This window comes from Myotis lucifugus, unplaced genomic scaffold (assembly GCF_000147115.1).
Source record: "Myotis lucifugus unplaced genomic scaffold, Myoluc2.0 scaffold_419, whole genome shotgun sequence".
In the NCBI taxonomy this organism is placed as follows: Eukaryota; Metazoa; Chordata; class Mammalia; order Chiroptera; family Vespertilionidae; genus Myotis; species Myotis lucifugus.
The window spans coordinates 283,534-307,412 of NW_005871467.1; the positions used below are offsets into that span (position 1 = coordinate 283,534).

At 41.4% G+C, this 23,879-nt stretch overlaps 1 protein-coding gene across 1 annotated transcript in view; it reads left to right on the plus strand.

The window, feature by feature from the left end:
- SYNE2 (spectrin repeat containing nuclear envelope protein 2) overlaps positions 1 to 23,879 on the plus strand; it is a 254,062-nt gene that overhangs the window by 74,387 nt on the left and 155,796 nt on the right. Inside the window, 14 exon segments of the mRNA XM_023743920.1 lie at positions 2,134 to 2,313; positions 3,608 to 3,758; positions 11,882 to 12,040; positions 12,686 to 12,847; positions 13,197 to 13,298; positions 14,462 to 14,662; positions 15,004 to 15,175; positions 15,419 to 15,531; positions 16,868 to 17,070; positions 17,516 to 17,635; positions 17,734 to 18,016; positions 19,442 to 19,593; positions 20,464 to 20,773; positions 22,407 to 22,571. Of these exon segments, the coding sequence (XP_023599688.1) occupies positions 2,134 to 2,313; positions 3,608 to 3,758; positions 11,882 to 12,040; positions 12,686 to 12,847; positions 13,197 to 13,298; positions 14,462 to 14,662; positions 15,004 to 15,175; positions 15,419 to 15,531; positions 16,868 to 17,070; positions 17,516 to 17,635; positions 17,734 to 18,016; positions 19,442 to 19,593; positions 20,464 to 20,773; positions 22,407 to 22,571 (2,473 nt within the window).

The window sequence follows — 23,879 nt, forward strand, 5'->3', positions numbered from 1 at the left end:
CCCCCCCCCCTTTGTAGCCACAAAGGCAGGGCCAAATGGGGGGGTTGTGGGGGGGCTTCCCCCCTTTTCAACCACAAAAAAAGGGGCCAATTTAAGGGGGGTTGGGGGAGTGCCCCCCCCCCCCCCCCCTCCACTTTCAAAAACAGGGGCCCCATCAGGGGGGGTTGGGGAAACTCCCCCCCTTTCCACTCCACAGAAGTTAGGGCCGAAAAGGGGGAATTTAGGGGCACCCCCCCCCTTTTCACAACACACAACAAGGGCGGAATTAGGGGTTTGGGCCCCGCCCTCTTTCACCCACAAAGCAGGCCCGATCAGGGGGTTTGGGCGATCCACTGTCACACTCAGGGCAAGGCCAATGGGGAGGTTATGGCTTTACCCCCTCACACACAAAAGCAGGGCCTTTGGGGGGGTGGGGGGGGGGTTTGGGCGCCACCCCCTGTCACACACAGAGCAGGGCTGATCAGGGGGTTGGGACGCACACCCTTTCATACACAGAACCGCAGAGCGATCAGGGGGTTTGGGCGCTGCACCCTGTCATGCTGATCTGGTGCCAGGAGGGCTTGCGGCTCCGCTGATCCCGGTGCTGGGAGGCATATTACCCTTTTACTATATAGGATAGAGGCCTGGGGGCCGGCTGGTTTGCCCTGAAGGGTGTCCTGGATCAGGGTGGGGGTCCCCACTGGGGTGCCTGGCCAGTCTGGGTGAGGGGCTGAGGGCTGCATTCAGGCTGGCGGGAAGCTCCCAACCACTCCTTTTTTTCTTTTCTTTTTTTCTTCTGGGCCAGCTTTAGCTCTGGCTCTAGCTCTGAGGCTTCCACTGCTGGTTTGTTTGCCGTTCTATAATCGAAACAATGTATAACTTTACCTCTGAGATCCCAGCTGGCTATATTTGTTAGAATGTTTCAAACTGCCAGCTCAGAGGCCGGCAAGTCAGGCAGGGAACGTTGGAGTCTGCAGTCACTGGAGCAAGCAAGCCTCACGTTCGCTTCCAGCTGCCTGGCTGCCGGCCGCCATCTTGGCTGACAGTTAATTTGCATAAGGATACGCTGATTAGCCAATGGGAAGGGTAGCGGTCGTACGCCAATTACCATTTTTCTCTTTTATTAGTGTAGATTTGCGGGCCATACAAATTTATCAACTTAAAAATTAAGTTATATTTGGTCAAACATTTAATTAACTCACCCCTAATGCCTTGGCAGGGCCAGACCAAATGATTTTGAGGGCCTGATATGGCCTGCGAGCTGGACGTTCCCCACCCTTGATTTAAATAGACAAGAGGAGAGGTCAGTGTTGCACATTGGGAGGAGGGGGGTCGTGGGAGATGAGGGGAACAAGGCAGAGATGCCGAGGAGCGGTCAGTGGAGTGGAAGGAAAATCAAGAGAGTCCTGGGAGCCAAGTGGGGTCTTTCAGCAAAGAAGATGTAAGCAACTGTGTCAGAGACTGCTGACGAGGGAAGGACGGTGAGGATTTGAGGGGAGCATGAGTTCAGCAATGCGGTGGTTCCTGGAGGTCTTGTGCAGTTTTTGGAGGAGCTGTAGGGAATGGGAGTGGATTCAAGAGAAACCGGAAAAGAGAAAGTAGAGACAGTGACTATCTGATAAAAGCAATTTAGACCCTGGTGAATGGCGTTCATTCCTCCAGGATGAGTTTGTACCTTAACACCCTTAGCTCAAATGACTCTTTTTCTTGATATGGGAGAGCTTGTTGTACACAGGGTAGACATACAAGTGTTCCCTTCCTCCTCGGACCCCCCGCCCCCCTCCTTAGCAGCCTTGTAGTGCTCTACTGTTTATCTCTTTTCTTCTCTCCACACCATGATTTCTTTCCCACTCGTTTACGCACACATACGCTTTCTCTTTTTCCTCACATGCATATACACACCCTTTATAAGTGTGTTCATCACAGAAAAATGTTACTGTTTTTGTATATTCATTTTAATAAACCCCATATTAGTATAGTGGGAATGCAGAGAGCCTCCTGAACTCTGTAATAGCAATTTTTAATGTGTAATTTTTGTCTTCCTAAACCTCCTGAGGACAAATTAAAGGTGGTGTGCTCCCCAAATTACCCTCATTTGTATCCTGTCAAATTGGCTAATGATTGGCTATCAATCTTTTCTCTTTCATAATCAAGAAAAAAGTCATTAATCAGACTGGAAAAGGACCTAGATGACTATGAAAAAGAGAAGAAACACTTGCAAGAAATGGCGGGTTCTCTTCCACAATTCAAAGACGGCAGAGAAAAAGCTCTGAGTCAGCAGTGCCAGAATACAGCGCTCCTGTGGGAGAGCACCAAAGCCTCCGTCACTGAATGGTAAGGACAGAATCCCGCCCGCCTCTGCCAGGTGCTCTGTGGCACAATCAACACACATTCCCGGCACCTAACGGAGGGCAAGCAGGAGCTTCGCCCTGGAAGCGCCCTGGGCCAGTGTCTGGGCAGCCCTGGAGTCACAGACTGTGGCTTGATGAATTGAAGAGGTTATCTAGGAAGGCTGACACACACCGTATATTAATTCTCCTCCCCTCCCCTGAATTTGTTTTCCATTGCTGCTGTAACCAGTTACCTCAAATTTAGTGGCTGAAAAATGTCACGAGCTTTTATTACAGTCTGAAGGTCGGAAATCCCCGAATCAAGCTCTGTTTCTTTTGGAAACTTCAGGAGTGAATCCCTTTCCTTGCCTTTTTTGTCTTTTGGAGGCTTCCTCTTATAATCCTTGGCGTGTGTCTCTTATTTCCATCTTTAAAGCCAGCAGCTTGGCGTCTTCCAATCTCGGTCTCTTTCTCTCTCTCCCTCTCCCTCTCCTCTGCCCTCCCTCACCTCAATGGAAAAAATATCCTTGGATGAGAATGAAAAAAAAAAAAAAAAAGCTATTGCTGCTGTCAGTCCCTGGGTGGCTCAGCTCTCTGGTGATTCCCTTAACTCTGCTCTCAGTGGTCCTTTCACCACCGAACTTCCGAGTGCACTTTCTATACTTTCCTTCTGGGACCTGAGTGTATATAGTCAAGATAAAGCCTCTTTGTGGTATTTGATCTAGTCTATCCTTCAGTTTTACAGAGGAAGGAATTGAGGTTCTGGGACCTAACGTAACTTACCTAAGATCATATGCCTAATTAATTCCCAGCCATAACTAGAAACCAGGTGTCCTAACTGCCACATTATCTGTACTATACTTTTTAAAATGGGCTAAATCTAGAATGAGTTAAGTAGACATAAGCAACTTGTGACTTGCTGAACCAATATTGAAATAATCTCCAAGAATAATTCTAGGGAGGCATAGTTTTTCAAGATGATTTTTGGTTAAGGATGAAATTGAGATGCCGATTCCTCAAGGTCATGAGTCGTAGGTTTCTTTCTAAGGCGTACATCTAGTGACTTTTTAATATTGATCGGGGGAAAATACGAGTCCAGTGGCTGTTTTTACCATCCACTTGGTATGGCACCGTAGGTGCCGTCATTCTTAGGTTAAATTGGTAAAACTATTATAAACCATGTCAAGAAGAAAAATCCTTCTGTAACTTATTGGTCATTATAAGGATAGTGAAAGAGAGAAAGAATGGCTTTGTTATTTTCAGATGTTTAGCTGTTTTACATGTTTCCCTTCTGATAGCCTTGACCAGTGTGAACGCGTTTTGGAGCTCTTAAAACAATATCAGAATTTTAAAAGCGTCTTGACAACTTTGATTCAAAAAGAAGAGAATGTCATCTCCCTTCAGGCTTCGTACATGGGGAAGGATAACCTGAAGAAAAGGATAGCAGAGGTGAGTCCGAATTCCTAACGAAATACCCACGGCCTTGCTCACTAGCCTGGCAATAGAGAGGATATTATAAACGGAGCCTTTTCCAAAATTTGGTTTAAAAGAAGTTACTAGTGACTCTTTTTTACCAAATATCTAAGAATTTATTGAGTATGTCAGCAGAGCTCAAAAAAAAAAAAAAAAAAATCAACCCCCAGGTTGATGCTGGGTCGCCTCTGTCTGGGTTCGGCGCTGGTGGGGTGGCTGTGTTGGAGTCCGGGGTGGCCCTGCTGCTCCCTCCGGGAGGTGGTAACCGTCCGTGTGTGCACTGACCTTCTGCCTCAAGGAACCTGACACTTCATTGCAGTCTTGAGAGAGTGAAGACCGTTGGACAATCCCCTCTGTGGCTAGTGGACAAAGGGAAAAATTACCTTTTTACTTATTTGCTTTTTGCAAAAGGTGCGTGAGCTGTTCTGCAGGTGGTTCTGTCGTGTTCATAGCCTTGCCGAGCACAGCTTCACGTTCTAAGAAGAATAACATTTTTGGACACTAGGTGTCATTATTTTCTATGATTTTGTGTGGTTTTCCATCAGAGTGGCAGAAAGGGAGACAGAGAAGATCACACTGTCCTGTGTGCTTATTCACCTGCTTATTTTCCTGCTGGTTTGTGAGCACGATGCTAAAGTGCGGTCAGAGAGTCAAAATCCCGTGCGCAGCCCAGTCTGCTTGACCCAGCTGGTTGTTAGAAAGCAATTTTATTAAACTTCCCCGTTGCTGAGAACAACATCAGGAGAAGCTTACATGGACGATTTATTCTTTATCTGGAACTCCTGTCCCTGAAGCTACCGTGGCACTCGGGGTGCAGACACATGGCCGGTGCCACAGCCGAGGAGTAGCCCCTGTCAGGGACCCACTTTCTCAGACTCAGTTTCTTGAGATGGACCAGTCAGAAAGGGGCTTGATTAGATAGATACCAGTTGTACAGTCATGACTGTGTGACTGGTGTTCCATGAGGGAGGCCACCAAGACCATGAGTGGATAGTCAGTTGGCGTGGCTCCATTGCAACCTGTCCAGCAGAGCAGCTTCTGGGTGTGGTGGTCTCGGAGTCTAGGAGGGTCCTGTCCTCATCCCATTGGATCTAAGGCGCTGTGGTTCCCTCGGTTCTCAGAGAATCCAGCACGATCAGCCGTACGAGATCCCCTCACCCGTGTGTCCCAGTTCACGTAACTACTCTTCTGTGTGCCCCTGACAACAGTTTCCCATTAGGCACTCCTATTTCAGAATCAAGGTCTCAGCCCTAATCACTGTCTTGTCCCCTAAGTCCCTGTCTTGTATGCTGACCAGACATATCTAGTCCCTCTTGCTTGCAGCTGTTCTTGGTTTGTGCTAATCCTCCTTAGTCCTTGAGTCCTACCTTTGTCCTGTTAAGTTGGATCCTGTTACCAGCAAAAAAGCTCTGTCTATCCTATTTGGTGAGGTAGCATCGGTAGAGTACCTAGCAGTGTACCTGGGACTTAATCTTTTAATGGTGTCAGTCATGATGCCCACTGTGTGTGTGGTTGTGGGGTAAGAAAAAAACACTCGTGTTTTTTTTCCGGCTGGTCTAATAATCAGAGAGACATGAGACACATTAGCAAGAGAAAAGAACAAATTTAATACATCGCTTGGGGAACCCAGCCTTCATGAGAGAGTCAGAAACCCCATGTGCATTGGAGGTTCAGAGACAAAAAGGGAAATGGGTACATAGGACATTCTCAGCTAGGGGTGGGGCAAGGTGCCTTGGGGGCCTCAAAGGGTTATTGCAGGGTGATAAGCAGAGCAGATGTTCAGTAAATAGAAGTTTACCCTGCCCTATAGATAGGTCAAAAGAGGTTACCTCTGATCATCTCTTTTTATGGGCAGATGCCTAATTCAAGTTCATGTAGGTAGTTATGGGAGGGACAGAAGTTTTTCTTGAGTCTCTCTGCTAAAGTTGACTTTAGCTCAAGTAATCTATAGGCCACAGAGGCACACCTTGGGGTAACTTGGCCTTTGGCCTATCTGCATTTCTAAATGTTCTCGCTTCTCAGTTGTGTGAACACTCTTCCCGCACCCATAACTGTATAACCAACCCTGTAATTTTGACCAGGAAAAATTCCTTCCATCACCTTCAGGCAGGTGGCCCCTCTCCTGAATGACTCTCATTAATGGACATCTAAGTCCAGGTATCAACCCTCCTGCCATCATTAGTGCCTGTTGTCTCAGTCTGTTTGGGCTGCTATAACAAAAAATACCGTAGTCTGGGTGGCTTATAGACAACAGAAATTTATTTCTTACAGTTTTGGAGACAGTTCTCACAGTTTATAACATTCTGCTGTTGACCCCCCCAAAATCTGTGTTCTTACATGCAAAGTATATGCATTTCATCCCATCAGCCCCCAAAGTCTTTTTTTTTTTAAATTAAATCTTTATTGTTCTGATTACATTTGTTCCTCTTTTTTTCCCATAACTCCCTTTCTCCCAGTTCCCGCCCCACCCTCCGCCCTCACTCCCCACCCACTGTCCTCATCCATAGGTGCACGATTTTTGTCCATTCTCTTCCCGCATCTCCCATTCCCCCCCCCCCCCCCAAGAATAGTCAGTCCATTCCCCTTCTATGTCCCTGATTCATTGTAATCACCAGTTCATTCTGTACATCAGATTATTTATTCACTTGATTCTTAGATTCACTTGTTGATAGATGCATGTTTGTTGTTCACAATTTGTATCTTTACCTTTTTCTTCTTCCTCTTCTTAAAGGAAACCTTTCAGCATTTCGTATAATACTGGTTTAGTGGTGATGAAGTCCTTTAGCTTTTCCTTATCTGTGAAGCTCTTTATCTGACCTTCAATTCTGAATGATAGCTTTGCTGGATAAAGTAATCTTGGTTGTAGGTTCTTGGTATTCAGTACTTTGAATATTTCTTGCCATTCCCTTCTGGCCTGCAAAGTTTCTGTTGAGAAATCAGCTGACAGTCGTATGGGTATTCCCTTGTAGGTAATTGAGTCTCTTTCTCTTGCTGCTTTTAAGATTCTCTCTTTGTCTTTTGCTCTTGGCATTTTAATGATGATGTGTCTTGGTGTGGTCCTCTTTGGATTCCTTTTGTTTGGGGTTCTCTTCGCTTCTTGGACCTGTAAGTCCATTTCTTTCACCAGGTGGGGGAAGTTTTCTGCCATTATTTCTTCAAATAGGTTTTCAATATCTTGCTGTCTCTCATCTTCTGGCACCCCTATTATTCTGATATTAGTGCGCTTGAAGCTGTCCCAGAGGCTCCTTACACTATCTTCACACTTTCGGATTCTTTTTTCATTTTGCTTTTCCAGTTGGGTGTTTTTTGTCAAATCTTTGGTTTGATTCTTGTGCTCCTCTGGTCTGCTATTGGGTATAATATTCTTTATTTCAGTCCGTGTATGCTTACTTTCTAATTTCTTTATCGTAGCATCGAGGGTCTCATTAGTTTTCGTGAGGCTCTGCTCAAGTTTATAGCAAGCCCTCAAAATTGCGATTCTTAGCTCCATATCCTCCATTTCTGTCATGTTTTTTTGTCTCCGCATCTTTTATGCTTTCTTGGTGCACCCCCTTGTGGTCTTTGTGCGCAGTCTTGTTCTAGCCAAGCCTTAATTGTTGTAGTTAACACTAGAGGGATTTGACCACCAGGCCGACTGGCTGTAGGAATTAGCTGTGTGGAAAACGTCTGTCTTCTGGGAAGGCGCTAATCCAGCCTTTGCCTGAGGCAAATGGCTGTGCGCAGGGCTTGGGCAGGGCGGGATCAACAGGGCGGGCGGAGGGAGCAGTTATGGCCGCTCTCAGTCCCGTTCCCAGAGGCTCTGCTTCTCAGAACCCCGGCAGCCGCTGCAAACCTCAGAGAGAAAGCTGCCCTCAGGTTCCAACTGATGCCGGATAATCCCGCTTCTCCCGTCTGAGTCTGAATCCCTAGAGACTCGCCCGGATCTGGAGCCCAGAGTCTGAGACTCACTCCCGACCGAAAACTACAACCGCGCCCTCAGCCACCAGCCCGCTTTCGCGCGCACCTCGGTACCTTTGTATTTTCCACACTGCGCCTCCTCTGAGCCTCGGTTTGCTGTTCTCTTTCCTTCTAGTTGTAGAGTCTCTCTTCAGCCAGCTTTCCTGTGGTTCTGGGTGATGTCCGTTCAGTCTTTTAGTTGTATTTTTGAAATGGTTGTATGCGGCAGCGGTCTCCGGTGTTTACCTACGCCGCCATCTTCGGTTTCCCCAGCCCCCAAAGTCTTAACTTGCTCCAGCATCTACTGTAAAATCTAAGTCCAAAGTCTCATTTGCATATCCTCTAAATCAGATGTGGGTGAGACTCAAGGTACGTTTCATCCTGAGGGAAATATCTCTCCAGCAGCTAACCCATGGAACCCAACAAATTATATACTTTCAAAATACAGTGGTGGGACAGGTAGGTATATCCGTTCCAAAAGGGAGAAATCGGAAAGAAGAAAGAAGTAAGACCAAAACCTAACAAGGCAAACAACATGAAACCGTAAGGCTTGAGAATAATCCTCTGTGGCCTGATGCTCTGCCTCCAAGCCCACTGGATGGCCTCATCACCCCCATGGCTTAACTGGATGACCCTCCCATCCCCAGTGGCTCTCCACAGGAGCCTCTGTAGCTCTCCTAGGCTGGGATCCTACACCTTCAGTGCCCCTGGCCCGAGGTCACACACTTGTGGCCATCTTTTCCCTGGTCCTCACACTGTGGCGAGGTCAAGATAACTCTCTGAAGTCTCTTTTATGAGGGCACTAATCCTATTCATGAGAGCGCCACCCTCATGACCTAATTACTTCCCAAAGGCCTCATCTCCTAATACCAGTACATTGGGAATTAGGATAAGAGCTTCTTAGAGTTTCTTATTAAATAACATAAAAACCATATGGCTAATTTATGAACGATAGAATTATTACTTATGCCCAGTCTATCTGACTGCAAAGTCATGTTTCAATCATCACAATAGTGTCTTTCCTGAAAACATATTTGAAGTATGTGTATAACAGAAGTAAAAATTGGTTAACTTTGCTTCATCTATACCCCTTTCTCAACTTAATGGTTAGCTCACAAAAGGTTGTTTTAAAATTAATAAAATAACTATAATTTTTAAATATACAAGTCCAGGCATTAAAAAAATTATTATGTTGAGAATCTTACATCTAGCATGGTGTTTAGCACATGGATACTTTATATATTTGCTGAAATAACATATAATTTTGTATGGAAGACATAGAAGTTCTAGTACACTGGTGTTTAATTTTGTTCCCAGACACTTTTTTAAATGACCGGATAAAAGCAGATTTTAGTGCTACTGATCGTTAACACAACTTTCGGTCAATTTTGTGATGACCTCGGTACTGTCTTCAGAAACAATCCATTTCTGTGGCATGCATTGTCATGATGCTCAGTGGCTGAAATATGATACCACTGAGAACTTTTGTCCTCCAAAGCTATAGAAACCTGGATGTTTATCTAGGACATGGGGCCACATTTCTACTCTCCTTAATGAAAGAGTGTGAAAGTAAGGCTAGAAAGCTGAACTGTCAGGGGACTGTTAAAGTTTGGGAAATGTCAGAGGGGACCTAGCTTTCTTTCCTCTCCCCCTTCCATTCATTACAGAACAAAACCTGCAGTTCCTGTCAATGCAAAAGTACCCTCTCCCCCTCTGTCTTTTCACCTGCTTGTGTCAATTTAACAACGAAGTTCTCTGAATGTAATAAGAATGAGGATGGGTATACATCCATCCTAATTTAAACACATGTAATATACTTCACATGTGTTTTTATTGATGTTTTGAAAGAGAGAGGAAGGGAGAGGGGGAAAGAGAGAGAAAACATCAACATGAGGGAGAGAGACATTGATCGGTTGCCTCTGGTACGCACCGCCACCAGGCATCAAACCCACAACCTGGGCATGTGCCCTGACCAGGAATCGAACTGGCAACCTTTGGATTCATGGGATGATGCTGAACCAACTGAGCCACATCGGCTAGGGCTATATATATTTTTTCCATTTAATTGAACAAACATTTATTATGTCCCAATACAAAGAGGCCTAAACTGGACGGAAAAACACTTGGTTTGCCTTTCAGCCTTGCCAGTGTATTAGTCAGTGTGAAGTCAGGAAATAGAACCTCTCAGTAATTTTTTTCATCAAAAATGTTTAGTTTGTAATTAAACTTTTTATTTTGAAATAATTATAGTCACATGCAGTTATAAGAAATAATACAGGGAGAGCCTGTGTTCCTTTTACTAGGTATTCATGAACTTGGTATTTCTCTGCATTTATTTAGACCTTCATAACTCTTTTGTAGTTTTTTATAGTTTTTTTGTTTTGTTTTTTAAAATATATATATATTTTTATTTCAGAGTGGAAGGGAGAGAGAGAGAGGAACATCAATGATGAGAGAGAATCATTCATCAGCTGCTTCCTCTGAGCCTGCAACCCAGGCATATGCCCTAACCTGGAATCAAACCATGACCTCCTGGTTCATAGGTGGACGCTCAACCAGTGAGCCACACCAGCTGGGTAGCATTTTGTAGTTTTTAACATATAACTCCTATGCATGTTTTGTTAGATTTATATCTAAGTATTTAATTTTTTGAGTAATTGGAAATGGTATTTTAAATTTGTTGTTAGTATACAGAAGTAGAGTTGTTAGTACATAGAAGTACAGTTGATTTTTATATATTTATCTTCTATTCTTCAATCTTTTTTGAACCTACTTATCAGCTCTAGGAGTATTTTATAGATTCCTTGGAGTATCATCTTTATATTGTTGAAGATTATAGATTTCTAGGAGTATTTTAGAGATTATCTCCTACGTAGATAATCATGTCATCTGCAAACAGGAGACTTTCTTGACCCCCGAAATTCGGGTGTCCTTGTCTTCGCTGGTGGGGGGTAAAAGTTCTGGCTCCCCACTAGGCTTCCGCTGACACCTCCCTGGCTCTTCCTCACAGCTCCCTAGGTGGCCTCTAGTGACACCAGAGGGGCAAGTGCCCAGCAGGAATGAAAGTCCTGGCTCTCTACTTGGCCTTCTCCGACAGTACCCTGGTTGAGTGAAGGTGGGGCCTCTGTTACAGCCAAGTGATGGAGAGGTCTAGGCTGTGCATTTGACTTTGCTGATATGGTGGGGGTTTGGCCACATTTTTTTTCTATATTATTTACCTTCAGGGAGTGATGATTTTCTGAAAGTTTTCTGTCTTGCTAGGTTGTCCTATTCCTGGCACTTTTGCTGAAGAGGGCAGGCCTTTCTTGGGACTCTTTGGTCTGTTATATTACCAGATGCTGCCTTCGTCAGCACACAGTCTGGGACATTGGAGGGAAAAAGAAAAGGCAGGGAGCACACCACCAGGTTGTTCCTTAGGAGCTAATGCCCACAGCCGCTCTTCCTTCTTAAATTCTCCACTTTCCAGTCTTCTTAAATTAGTTTTGTGTGTGATGTGCAGGGGTTTTCATTGTACTTAGTGGGAAGAAGAGGGAAAAGTATGTCTACTCCATATTCCCAGAAATGAAAGTCCTTCTAGGGTGCATACTTTTTAGATTTTTGTTTATGAGTAATCTATTTCCCAATTTTATGTAGTTATTAAAAATGTTTGTGTAAGATTAGTAAATTGAGTGGAACAATAAGAATACATTAGTCAACACTCAAATTTCATTTTAAAGATCATTGGCCTTTTCATAAAATAGTGTTTCAGCTTCCATGTTAGAGATGATGTTGGAGTTAGAATCATAGAAGATTAAACTGGAAGTCATATTAAAGATCTTTTAGAGTTCTGTGTGTTTTATTCAGATGAGAACATTTTTTCTTTAACAATAGAAAGATGATTCTTATTGGAGGAATCTATACCCGATTTTTATACCATTGCATGGATATGCTTTTTTTTGGGTAGAATATTATTTCTCATGGACAAAAAGACATGATTTTAGACCATATTCCATCATGCAGAGTAGGAAGAAAGTTGGGTGTAGAAATATTGTTAAATCAGATGGTTAGGATTATAAACATTTTTCATTGAGAAAGTGGGACAATAAAAACAAATAATGAAATCATGTTTCTTACCAGTTCATCTATGTCAGTAGATCAAAACATGTTTTACAACTGTTTTACAGATTGAAATTGTCAAAGAAGAATTTAATGAACATTTGGAAGTTGTTGACAAGATTAACCAGATCTGCAAAAATCTACAATTTCATCTAAATAAAATGAGAACCTTTGAAGAGCCTCCTTTTGAGAAAGAGGCTAATGTTATTGTGGACAGATGGCTTGATGTAAGTGATCATTTAATTGACTAGAAATTTTATTCTATAACAATTAGATTGACCTTTTCTGTTGTATCTTTAGTATGTTTGATCTGATTACAAAATTCAAAAATACTCATGGTAAAAATGTTCAAATAATATAAAGTTTATGACTTAGCAAGTATCTTTACATCCAGAGTTTTAGGCAGTACTAACAAATGGGTCTATAAGTTTCTATATATAAAAGTACAAGCTCAACTTATTTGAAATAAATTAGTTAATATGTTCCTCATCCATGAAAGATATGTTCAACTATATATTTACTTAATACATTTTTATTTGAGAACTAATGATATTTTTTAATGAATTACAAATTAAGAATTTGTGTTGTATTTTCATCTGGGTTTTTAAAAGCAACTTTTATTTATTGTGGCTTAGAAATTAGGAAGAATATTGCTTTCATTGCGAATAACCTGCAGCACATCAGCTAAGATTTTTTTTGTAGAAAAGAGAAGTACATGATATGTTAAAGCAAAATTTTTGTTGACTAATAAAGCAAAATAGCCAGTAAAGGTAAACTAAAATTTTATTTAAAAATAGTGTTTGACTGAAGCAATGGTTTTCATACTTTTTCCTACTAAATGTGTTATTTCTGTATGTTAATAATTATGGTAGATAAATGAGAAGACAGAAGACTACTATGAAAACCTTGGTCAAGCTCTAGCTTTATGGGACAAACTTTTTAGCTTAAAAGATGTAATTGATGAGTGGACTGAAAAAGTCCTTCAGAAAATGGAATTACACCAACTCACTGAAGTGGAAAGAGATATGCTGAAGGTAATTGAACAGAGATAAAATGTCTGCTCTTTTTTTACACAGTTGACATTTTAATAATGAGTTTGCTTTCTTTTGTGATTTGTCTAGAAAAATCACAAAGAAATCTTTTATTTCTTTCATAATCCCCTGAGTGGGACCTGAACTGTGTTGCTTCCTTTATGATATATTATCTTTTATTATCTCATCCATGAAGGTGCTTGGGTTTGTAACTCCCAGGACTCTGTCAAAAACTAAGTGATTAGGGGCAATCCAAAGGCCCTCCGTGTTCTGTGTATTAACAGTAGCAATCATGGGTACCAGAAAATAAAGTATACAATAAAAATATCTTTATTACAATTATGTGTTTTAGGCAGAGTTACAAGTCCATGAACAAAAACCTTCAGAATTTTCTAAAAGAGTGGCTAAAATACAGTTTCTGCTTCAAAGCAGCGAAATACCTCTTGAATTGCAGGTAAGGAATTTTTATTTAAAAGTCCCAATGAGAGTACTCTAATGCTCATAAACCAGAGTTCGAATCTTAAACCTAAAATAAAATTAGGGTCATTATATAATTCACCTTTGTTCGATTCCTATATTAAATTGAACCAAATTTTTAATAGTCAGCCTCGTTTATCTTTGTTCCACTTTTAGAATGAATAATACTGTATCTTGCATTCTTTCATCCTTATTTCACAGGCCTCTGTGTGGAGGGAGAGGTATCACGGTGTGGCCCCTGTCAAGTAACAGGGGTTTCCTCAGGAGTTGTCATGGGTGTAGGAAGGAAAATATGCTCCAGTGACTCGGTTTCTGGAAGGAGAACCGGGGGATTGCCTCAAGTGTGAATTCTGTTGTGCAAAGAGATTTGTTAGTTTTATGGAGATGGAAGTGCATGGTGGCTGAGTGGGAATATTCGTGTGGCTGAGCATGAGTCAGACTTTCTGGGTGAGGTCCGGGTGCCACCACTCATTAGCCGTCTGATCTTGAGCAACCAACCTGCTTCACCTTCTTACGCCCGTGTTTTTGTGCGTGCGTTAAGTGTATACCATGATGCTGTGTACATAATAAATGCTCAACAGATGCTGGCTATATAATTTTTACTATAGGTTTTTACATGTTTTCAAAAGAAATAATCCCTCCGTTGGTATGCTAGATAAAACTGGTTTTGGGGGAAGGATTCAAATTAGTCTCGTAAAAAGTCAGAAGTTCACTTTCAGTTCTCATATTATTCTCTTCTTTAAAACAGGGGTGGGGAGCCTCTCTTCTGCCAAGGGCCATTTGGATATTTATAACATCATTCACTTACTATAATTCACGTATAAAAATTTATGTTGCTTTGAAGAAAACTCCTAGATTGATTGAATTTCGGGTCCCGCCTGCGATTGCCTTGGCAGGGCCAGCCCAGATGATTTCAAGGGCTTTAAAAGGCCCGCAGGCCGGACGTCCCCCACCCCTGCTTTAAAGGCACCGTTCGAATTGTCGTACCAGTGATGTAGAACAATGAAGAATTATAAGTAGAGAAGAATTTATTTCACGTTGAGGTGAAGCAATCTCAACGCGCTTTCTAGCAGCGTGGTTTGTCTTAAAATCTAGTTCAGTACAATCTGTAACCGTACTTCATATGTTTCATGATTTCAGGTCATGGAGTCTTCTATTTTGAACAAGATAGAACATGTGAAAATGCTCTTGACAGGCGAACCCAGCTGCTCTGCACTCAGTGGGAACACAGCTGAGCTAAGGGAGGACCTCGACCAAGCCAAGACCCAGATCGGGATGACCGAGTCCCTCTTGAAAGCCCTGTCTCCGTCCGACAGCTTAGAGATCTTTACGAAACTGGAGGTACTTCCAGCTGCTTCCCTTCTCTGGCTCAGACTTACCTTCACACTTCCTTCTGACAGTCTTGACCTACTTAATAAAAGTAGTTAATAAAAAATGCAAGCTTGGGGGAAAATCTCAGAAAAACAATCTGTGTATATTTAGCAGTTTCACTTTGGACTTGCTCTGTGGACAGTAATTATTTCATATTAAATTGCATTGCTTTTATACATTTATGGGCTAAGAGAAAGCAAATCCACCCAATAGAAAATTATCTATTTTTATGAAAACTATGGAGATCTAACATGCGTTGTTATTGAGGCCATTTTAAGACTTAATAGTTGTTTGTTTGTTTATATATTTAGGAGATACAGCAGCAAATTCTGCAGCAAAAACAAAGTATGGTATCACTTGAGAATCAAATAGGTTGCCTGACTCCTGAACTCTCTGAATTAAAAAAGCAATATGAAAGTGTCAGTGATTTATTTAATACCAAAAAAAGCGTTTTGCAAGATCACTTTTCTAAGTTATTGAATGGTGAGTGCAATGTTTCTTCTACTGTGTTTCTGAGAATCTTGAAGTGTGAACAAGTACTGTGAACACAAAGGCTAATCTAGGCTTCACTTAGCAATGGTTGCACAGATTGTATTTAGAGAAAAGGATTGATTGATTGATTAAGGATGTATTCAGTTAAATCTTTTGGGGGGAAGCACTCACTAATCTGTGCATGTCATAAATAACATTCATTTCTTTCAAGTGCCAATTTTTTCCCCCCTGCAGATCAATGCAAGAATTTTAATGACTGGTTCAGCAACATTAAAATGAATCTTGAAGAGTGTTTTGAATCATTAGATACAAAAAAGAGTATGGAACAAAAGCTACAAAAGCTTTCTGTAAGTCATATACATTTCAATCAAAATTCATCAAAACTAACATACTAGAGGCATAGAACTGTATTTAAGTAGCTAGGATAATAATTACTTTGATTTATTAATTTTCTTATATAGAAATAATATTTCCAAATAACCTGGCTTTCCCCAAATATTTTGAAACTGTTTATTGGATAATGGTGCAAGTGTTTGAAGCAAGTTCTGTTTTCATACCTATTCTAAGACGCTGTTTATCTAGGAGTTTGCTGGTGAACTCAGTTGTGTTAAAATCCTATTTGTTCAAAAGTAAAAAATTTATTTCATTTGGACTTTGACATTCCTTTACTTTCCTGAAAGAGATTTCTTGATTTTTTTAAGTCTTTCTAGGCATATTTTTCTTTTAAAAATTGCAGTTGAACTTTAATACACTGCTGGTAAGGGTATAGTGGAGGGTGGCCTGAAATGAATGGCAAAGTGCCTGCACGTTTAAACGGCAGATAGCACCCTTAACTCTTGAGAATAGCCCGGCCAGTGTTGCTCAGTGGTTGAGCATCGACCTATGAACCAGGAGGTCACGGTTCAATTCCTGGTCAGGGCACACGCCCGGGTTTCAGGCTCTATCCCCAATGTGGGGCTTGCAGGAGGTGGTCGATCATTGATTCTCTCTCATCATTGATGTTTCTATCTCTCCCCATCTCCCTTCCTCTCTGAAATCAATAAAAATATAGAAAGCAAACAAAAAGAGAATAAGCCGTACTCTCAGCTTATTGATGGCATTTAATGTTCTCTGACCTATTGATTTGAAACCGTTCTTCATTGGTACAATCGCCTTTTTCTATTTTTTTTCTTTCTATTTTTTTAGTTTAAAGTTCTGACTTTTCTTTTGCCTTTAACTTCACCCATTGCATGAGCCTTAGCAAACTGATGCTCAAACTTTTTAGCACAAACATTGAAATAAAATTCTCATTCGGACAAAGTGAAATAGAAAAAAAGTCTGTGTAGTTTTATGTATTGGTTACTAGAAAGGGATGAGTATTTAGGAGAAGTTGAGCACAGTAAAGCAAGAAAATGCAGCCTTTCCCATCTCAACTCCTACTGACCTTCACAGCGGCACCTGGTTGTTCTGCTTGACCCCATTACCAGGAAGTCAGATGCATACACACATGGTAGGACTAATAGAAGCCGTCTTTTGATCATTTGCCATTGAAGTTCATTGTCTCTCCATAGGCCTTCTTTTGAATAGGATGTTAAGAAGATGGATGTGCATGTACCGGCTTGGAAAGTGTTGTGGGGATAGAGACCATCCTTAGATTTGCCAGCAGGACATAATTGACTTTTTGTCTTTTTTTTTTTTTATTAGGATTTCTTGACTCTTGAAGGACGAGGCAGTCAAGTACAGCAGGTGGAAACTGTAGTGAATCGTGTGAGGAAGCATCTGCCCAAAGCACGTGTTCAGGAGCTTAATGGTTGGATTATACATCAAGAAATTGAATTAGAAAAAATGGAGTCCGTATGCCAGGTGCGAGCAAAGGAGCTCGATGACTACTTGCAGCAGCTTCTGAGGTAGGAAATAGAGGGCACGTCTCAGCAACACGTTTTCTAACGGTACCTGTGTGTGTACTCTGCCTCCGTACAGCTGGCATTGGGATACACAGTACACACAGATTTCACAAACAGAATGCATGCTTTCAAATTTAAGTGTGACTCTAGGAAAATGGAAGTTTAGAGAATTCTTCAAATTACTTAAAATGGCAAAGGTTTAGGGGAGAGTCTGAAAATCTTTGTTTCCTGTTCTTTATGATACATCTGTGTGGCTCACTGCCTTATAGAATACCATTGTAGTACAGGCTGTTATTATTCAGATTTTAATGTTACAAATTAAATTTTCTCCAAAGAATAACAAAAATATATACTAAAACCTGGTTGGATCCCAAGATTCGTGTCAACCTTCTCTTCAGAGAAGCATTTGTTGCTTATTTTATTTCTAACATGTGTCATGTTCATTTAGACTCCAGGATGACCACAGAAACCTGAGTAAGTGGTTGACTAATCAAGAAGAGAAATGGAAAGAAATGGAACAATCAGGAGAGAAAACGGAATTGTTTTGCCAAGCTCTAGCTAGAAAGAGGTATAACTGATCTTACATAAAATATATTTCCTGGGAATATGGTTTCTTACATGTTGTTGTGGCTCCTATAAACTTTCAGTAACATTTGGAATTTACAGAGAAGAATTTGAAACTGTGGCCCAGCTGAACAACTCTTTGAAGGAATGTGGGCTTACTGAAGAAGAAGAAATAATACTGGAATCCACACATTTGATTGATAGATACCAGGCATTATTGAGACAAATTGAGGAAGAGGATAAGCTACCTCCTGCCGAGGACCAGAGCTTCAATGATCTTGCACAAGATGTCATTCATTGGATAACAGGGATTAAAGAGTCCCTTATGGTTCTGAATTCATCTGAAGGCCAAATGCCACTTGAGGAAACAATCCAAAAAATAAAGGTATACTCGTGGGAAACTAAATTTCAGGAGTCAGAGTGAACTCTGATTTTGAAAAGATTTAGAGGGAAATGGCCAAGATTTGTTTCTTACTGGAAAATAGAATTGCTGTGGAGGTTGAAGACAGTCAGGTGACGGACCTTACAACAGAGAAGGGCTGTGGTGGGTCTGAAATTATTTTAATGCAGAGGGAAGAGAGAAAGTGAATCTTCTCTTTGTGAGGGCAGTGCCCAAGTACTGTCCATCTTCACTGTGCAGAGGAATTGACATGGAGACAGTGATTGGAGCTGTGGCAGGTGGGAGTTCGCCGGCTATAAAAAGACACGTCAGTACAGCAGGGGCACCAGCAATGTCCAGGGCAGGGCTGGAGAAGAGCTCCTTCAGAGTAGATATGTATAGATCTTAAAGGTTATTAGGTACTGAGTGGATTGTGGAGGGCAAGAAATCTCAATCTCCCTTCAGCTCACTTTTTATTTTTATTTTTTTTAAAAACATATTTTTTTATTTCAGAGAGGAAGGGAGAGGGAAAAAGAGAAACATCAATGATGAGAGAGAATCATTGATCTGCTGCCTCCTGCACACCCCCCACTTGGGATTGAGCTCGAAAGCTGGGCATGTGCCCTGACCGGGAATTGAAGTTGGACTGTGACCTCCTGGTTCATAGGTCGATGCTCAACCACTGAGCCACGCCTGCTGGGCCAGTTCACTTTTTATCTAAGGGAGATTCAGTAAATATTACTAATTTAAAATGCAGGAGACAGAAGCACATGTGCTTAGGAGAAACTCGGGAGAATTGAAATCATGGTAAGCGGGAGCATGGTTAAAGGAAGGAATGGTTAACCATAGTGAGCTGTAAGGATTGGTGAAGTAATCAGAATCTTTTGGGATTATATCCAAAAGTTTTTCCAGAGAACGTGAATCTGGAGTAGTTTCAAGAAGGGAAGAACTTGATAGCTTCGAGCAAAGGAGGGAAAGAGAAGAGCAGGGAATGGGAATGAATTATGCCATGTTGGGGAGACAGGGGGGACACAGCATTGTCCTGTGGGACGTCATGTCTCATTGTGGGTGTATAAGAATGTCTCAGGTTGTTCCCTAACTCTCCACCTATAAATCATGGAGCAGACAGGAAGGTGGGTTTGCAGGGCTTGGGTTTTTTGTGGCATATCATTTATTTAAAGGCAGTTGAAAATCAAGAGGAAATTGGGAATGCAATCAGATCAACCTGACAAATGTCTATTGAGAGCCAGTCCTTTTTCGTGCGAAGGAGATCTTGTCTTTTGGGCATATATAGAAATGAAAGGCTGATGTTGAAATCTAATCTGCAGTTAGAATATCATTTCAATATAATTTTTCCAAAGAAAAAGATATCCTATGTACTGTCCTTAAGTAATATGACTGGGAATATAAAACCTTTTTTATTTCATTCAGGAAATCATTTTACTAAAGCCTGAAGGGGACGCTAAAATACAGAGGATCAGGAGTCAGGCTGCGAACAGCAAGGCTCCATTGGATTCAGAGACCGTAGCTGATATCGACAGCCAGTGGGTCAGCACACTCCAGTTAGCCAACACGTATCTAAGGTAAAGGACAGGCCTTCACCACTCTCGTGGCTTTTCATTGCACGATGAAGCCATAACAAGTATGTTTTGTCTGCTTCCTGGACTCGGATATAGTATCTATTGGAGAAAGAGTCAGTAGGTCAGGGACAGCCAAAATGTGAGAGGCGGAAAGGAAGAGGTGGAGCTCTGTGGATCCGACAGGGAGCACGCTGCCATAGCTCTGTGGCAGTGTTTACTTTGGCTGGTGGGGTTCTTGGCAACACATTAACATTATCTGTCATTACACTTTTAAATCCACTTCTGCCCTGAAATTCCCTTCCGCCAGACAACCTCAGTATGTGCATGGTATTACTGTAGAAAAATTAATGCTTTTAAATACGTATTCTATGAGATTCATACATGTCTGAAGTCATTGGACATAATTCTGGTGAAAACTCTTAATTCAGATCACATCTTAAATGATAATGTTTGATGGAAATGTGAATTTTATATTTTTCAAAGAGACAATCAGATCAAAGCTAAATTCAAGGTATAAAAAGAATAAACTAGTTCGTTGGCCAATATACTGAATGCTTATTTGTTATGTGAGAAAGAAAAACATAGGGTAATATAATTATATTTAAACATAATAAAAAATAGTTTGAAATCTAAATTATTAAGTATTTGTTCTCAAGTTATGGGACAAAAAACAGTTTTTCATTAATACTGCAAATAATTTCGGGGCTAACCTTAGTGTTTACAAAGTTATACTGACAAAAAAAGTCTGTAGGAATAATGCATGTTAGTGTTATTTTAATGTTTTTATTATAATGTGCATTGCATTATAATATGCAAAATGCCATTGCATTTGTTAAGTGTCATTTCCTTTGTAAAATACTTTTTAAAATGTAGCCATCAAGAAAAGCTTCTACTAGAAGGAGAGAAGTATTTGGAAAGCAAGGAGGACCTGAGATTAATGCTCACAGAACTAAAGAAGAAACAAGAAGTGGGCTTTGCTCTGCAACATGGTTTGCAGGAGAAGAAAGCTCAGTTAAAAAATTATAAGAAATTCCTCCAGAAAGCACAAGATTTGACATCCTTGCTAAAGGAGCTAAAATCTCAAGGAAATTACCTCTTAGAATGCACTAAAAATCCCAACTTCAGCGAAGAGTCTTGGCTGGAAATAAAGCATCTACATGAAAGTCTTCTTCAGCAGCTACAGGTGAAGTGGTGAAAATAAAAATTTAAATGATTGTTGTAATTATGTAAGATTTGTATACAGAACCTTGTTTTTTTGTTGTTGTTCTTTTGGTAAACCCAAAACTTAAAAAAAAATAGATTTTAGGGAGAGAGAGAGAGACTGAAAGAGAGAGAGGGAAACATGGATTTGCTGTTCCATTTATTTATGCATGCATTGGTTGATTCTCGTATGTGCCCTGACCAGAGATTGAACCCGCAACCTGGGCATATCAGAATGATGCTTTAAGCAACTGAGCCACCCTGCAGGGCTCCAAAAGCATTTGAAATGTAACATCACTTTTAGATAAAAATATTAACTCCTCAAGGATGAAGGAATCAAACCAGTCAGTTTTGCTAGAAGAATCCATCATGTATTAATTGATGATGATGTTATTTCTCTCATTGAAATTCCCTTCTTCAGGAATAGGAAGAGTTAAGATTTTTTTAGGCATCGCTATGAAGGTGATCATGTCAGTTATTCACGTATCATCCATCCATCCATCAATCCATCCATCATTTATCATAATAGCTTGTGTTTGTTATTCTGTATAAACCACCTTATCAGTGTCCTTCCCTCGTGTTTTTCTACATGATCTGCAGTAAAAGAGTTAAGAGGTGAAATGTCAACTTGCCATGAGGGACTGTATTCTCTTAAGAGAATCCTATATAATAAAAGCCGAATATGCAAATTGACCGAATGCTGGACCGACCAGTAGAATGACAGGTTGCTATGACATGCATTGACCACCAAGGGGCAGACGCTCAATGCCGGAGCTGCACGCAGCCAGGCCAGCCAAGGAGGGTGCTGGCGGGCCCCTCCTCCCCCCGCCCCCAATCGCCCCGCCATTTGCCCCACAGATTGGCCCTGATTGCCGGCCAGGTCTAGGGACCCTACCCGTGCACGAGTTTCATGCACTGGGCCTCTAGTGGTTTATAATTCTTTGCACATTGAAAGCCAGCTTCAGTGTAGGAATTACCTGGCTAAGAAATCCTGCTTATACAGATAGAGGAGTTGTGCAGGGGTTGAAGATATACCTGCTTGGCTGTAAGTGGTTTAGCTTAATAGTTGCTACTTTTCTGATTAGGTGTGGTCACCTTATTTTCTTATTCCAGGAAGAGAACCTGAAGATGATTTTGCACTTGAGTCAGGATTACTTTTTCCTAACACAGTTTTGGAGTTTGAATCTTATAAAAGGAATCAAGGGTTAGGATGATCTCATATAGTCTCATTTGCAAGTGTGGGTGCTTGGTTTTGATAAGAAGGATAATTAAGGAAGCTGCTTTATTATGGATGTTTGTGATTTGATGATATAATTTGTAGGCATTTTATTTTGTGAACCTCTTGACAAATCAGTTGTCTTCAAGAATAAAATGAAGGCAAAGAAGCCTGAAGGAAAGAAAGTGGTTTCAAAAGGGTCACTTTGGGGGAAGAAGGGAGGTTTTACAGTGAAATTTCTCAAACACTAAACTCTAAAAGAACTCTGGGCGATTATGGCCATATTCCTGTTTCAAGATGAAACCTTATAAAACAAGTATTTGTGAACAATTTATTTATTATCTGAGTGAGAAAACTCAGAGAGAAATAATTCATACATTGTCAATGGTTTTGTTTTTAGGATTCTGTGCAAAAATTGGAAGGCCATGTTCAAGAACACCACACATACCAGGATTGCATAACAGACCTGAATACTGAATTGGACAACATCTCCAAGGAATGTGTTAGTTTTTCTGACAAGCCTGTGGATCCGATAAAAGTCGAGGAAAAACTGCAGGAACTGCAGGTATTAGATAGTGTCCAGACATGATAGATACTTAAAAAACTCAATCTTAATTACAACTTTACTAATCAGTGTCTTTGGTTTGAAATTCAAGCGCTATTCAGATGACTACTAAGTAAAATCTGACCAGTCATTAGAAAATGGGAACATTCTTTCTGTAGTAAATAAGTCCACTTATAATCCATGTTAGCAGGACCCTCGGGATGATTCCACCCATGACCAGTCTGTAGCTTCTGGAGATTTTTGTTTCAGAGACAACACTGATCCTGGGAGAGACTGGCTAGTCCAAGGAGGCAGCTAATGCAAGACACAGGGGGAAATGTTTCAGTTTTGCATTCTTCATCATGGGTGGATAGAAGTTGTGTAATTAAAAAAAAATTATATATAAATTATATATATAAATAAAATCTTTATTGATTTCAGAGAGGAAGGGAGAGGGAGAGATAGAAACATCAATGATGAGAGAAAATCATTGGCTGCCTCCTGCACATCCCCCACTGGGGATTAAGCCCGCAATCCAGGTACATGCCCTTGACCGGAATAGAACCTGGGACCCTTCAGTCCACAGGGTGAGGCTCTATCCACTAAACCAAACCAGTCAGGGCTGAAGTTGTGTAATTTTTATTAAATTTTAGATTCGAGGACTTATATTAGAGCTCTCTCCCAGTAGGGCTTCCAAAATTCTCATGCTAACTCCAACACCACCTAGCCTTGCAGCCCTTTACCCGCATTCTCAAAACAAATTCCTGGGATTCTCACTGTTTGCACAGCCAACAAAAACAGGCTCACGTGGTGTGTTCTGGACGCATTTCTCAGCTCCTCCTTCCACAGTTCCTTGACTGGGAGATTTCAGGGGTGAGTGTCAGGGCAGCACTGCTGGCATGAGCTTGCGAATGTCTCGTCTCTTCCTTTTAGAGACCTGAGAATCCAGCCAGACTTTTCCTCCAGAATGGCCTGCCATTAAGGCAGGTCGGCCTCCCCCGTTAGCTGTGATAATTTGACAAACTCTCGAGGCTTCGTCATGTCCAGGGCACTGTTTGAGTGCCACGGATATGAGAAAAATAAGACCGAAGCCTCCCCCAGAAGAGCTCGGGCTCCTGTTGAAAACCTAAAATGCAGACTTTTGCTATGCATAGAAGGAACCACAGGGGCCAAGTTCTGACCCCTTTACTTATACATAATTAGCTGAGTTGTGGCAAGCTGAGGGACTTACCAGGTCACCCAGGTTAAATGACAGAGTGGGGGCTACACCTGGAGTCTCTGACCCTAGTCAGGTGAGCGCTTTTCCTAACTCTCCACTAAACATCTCTA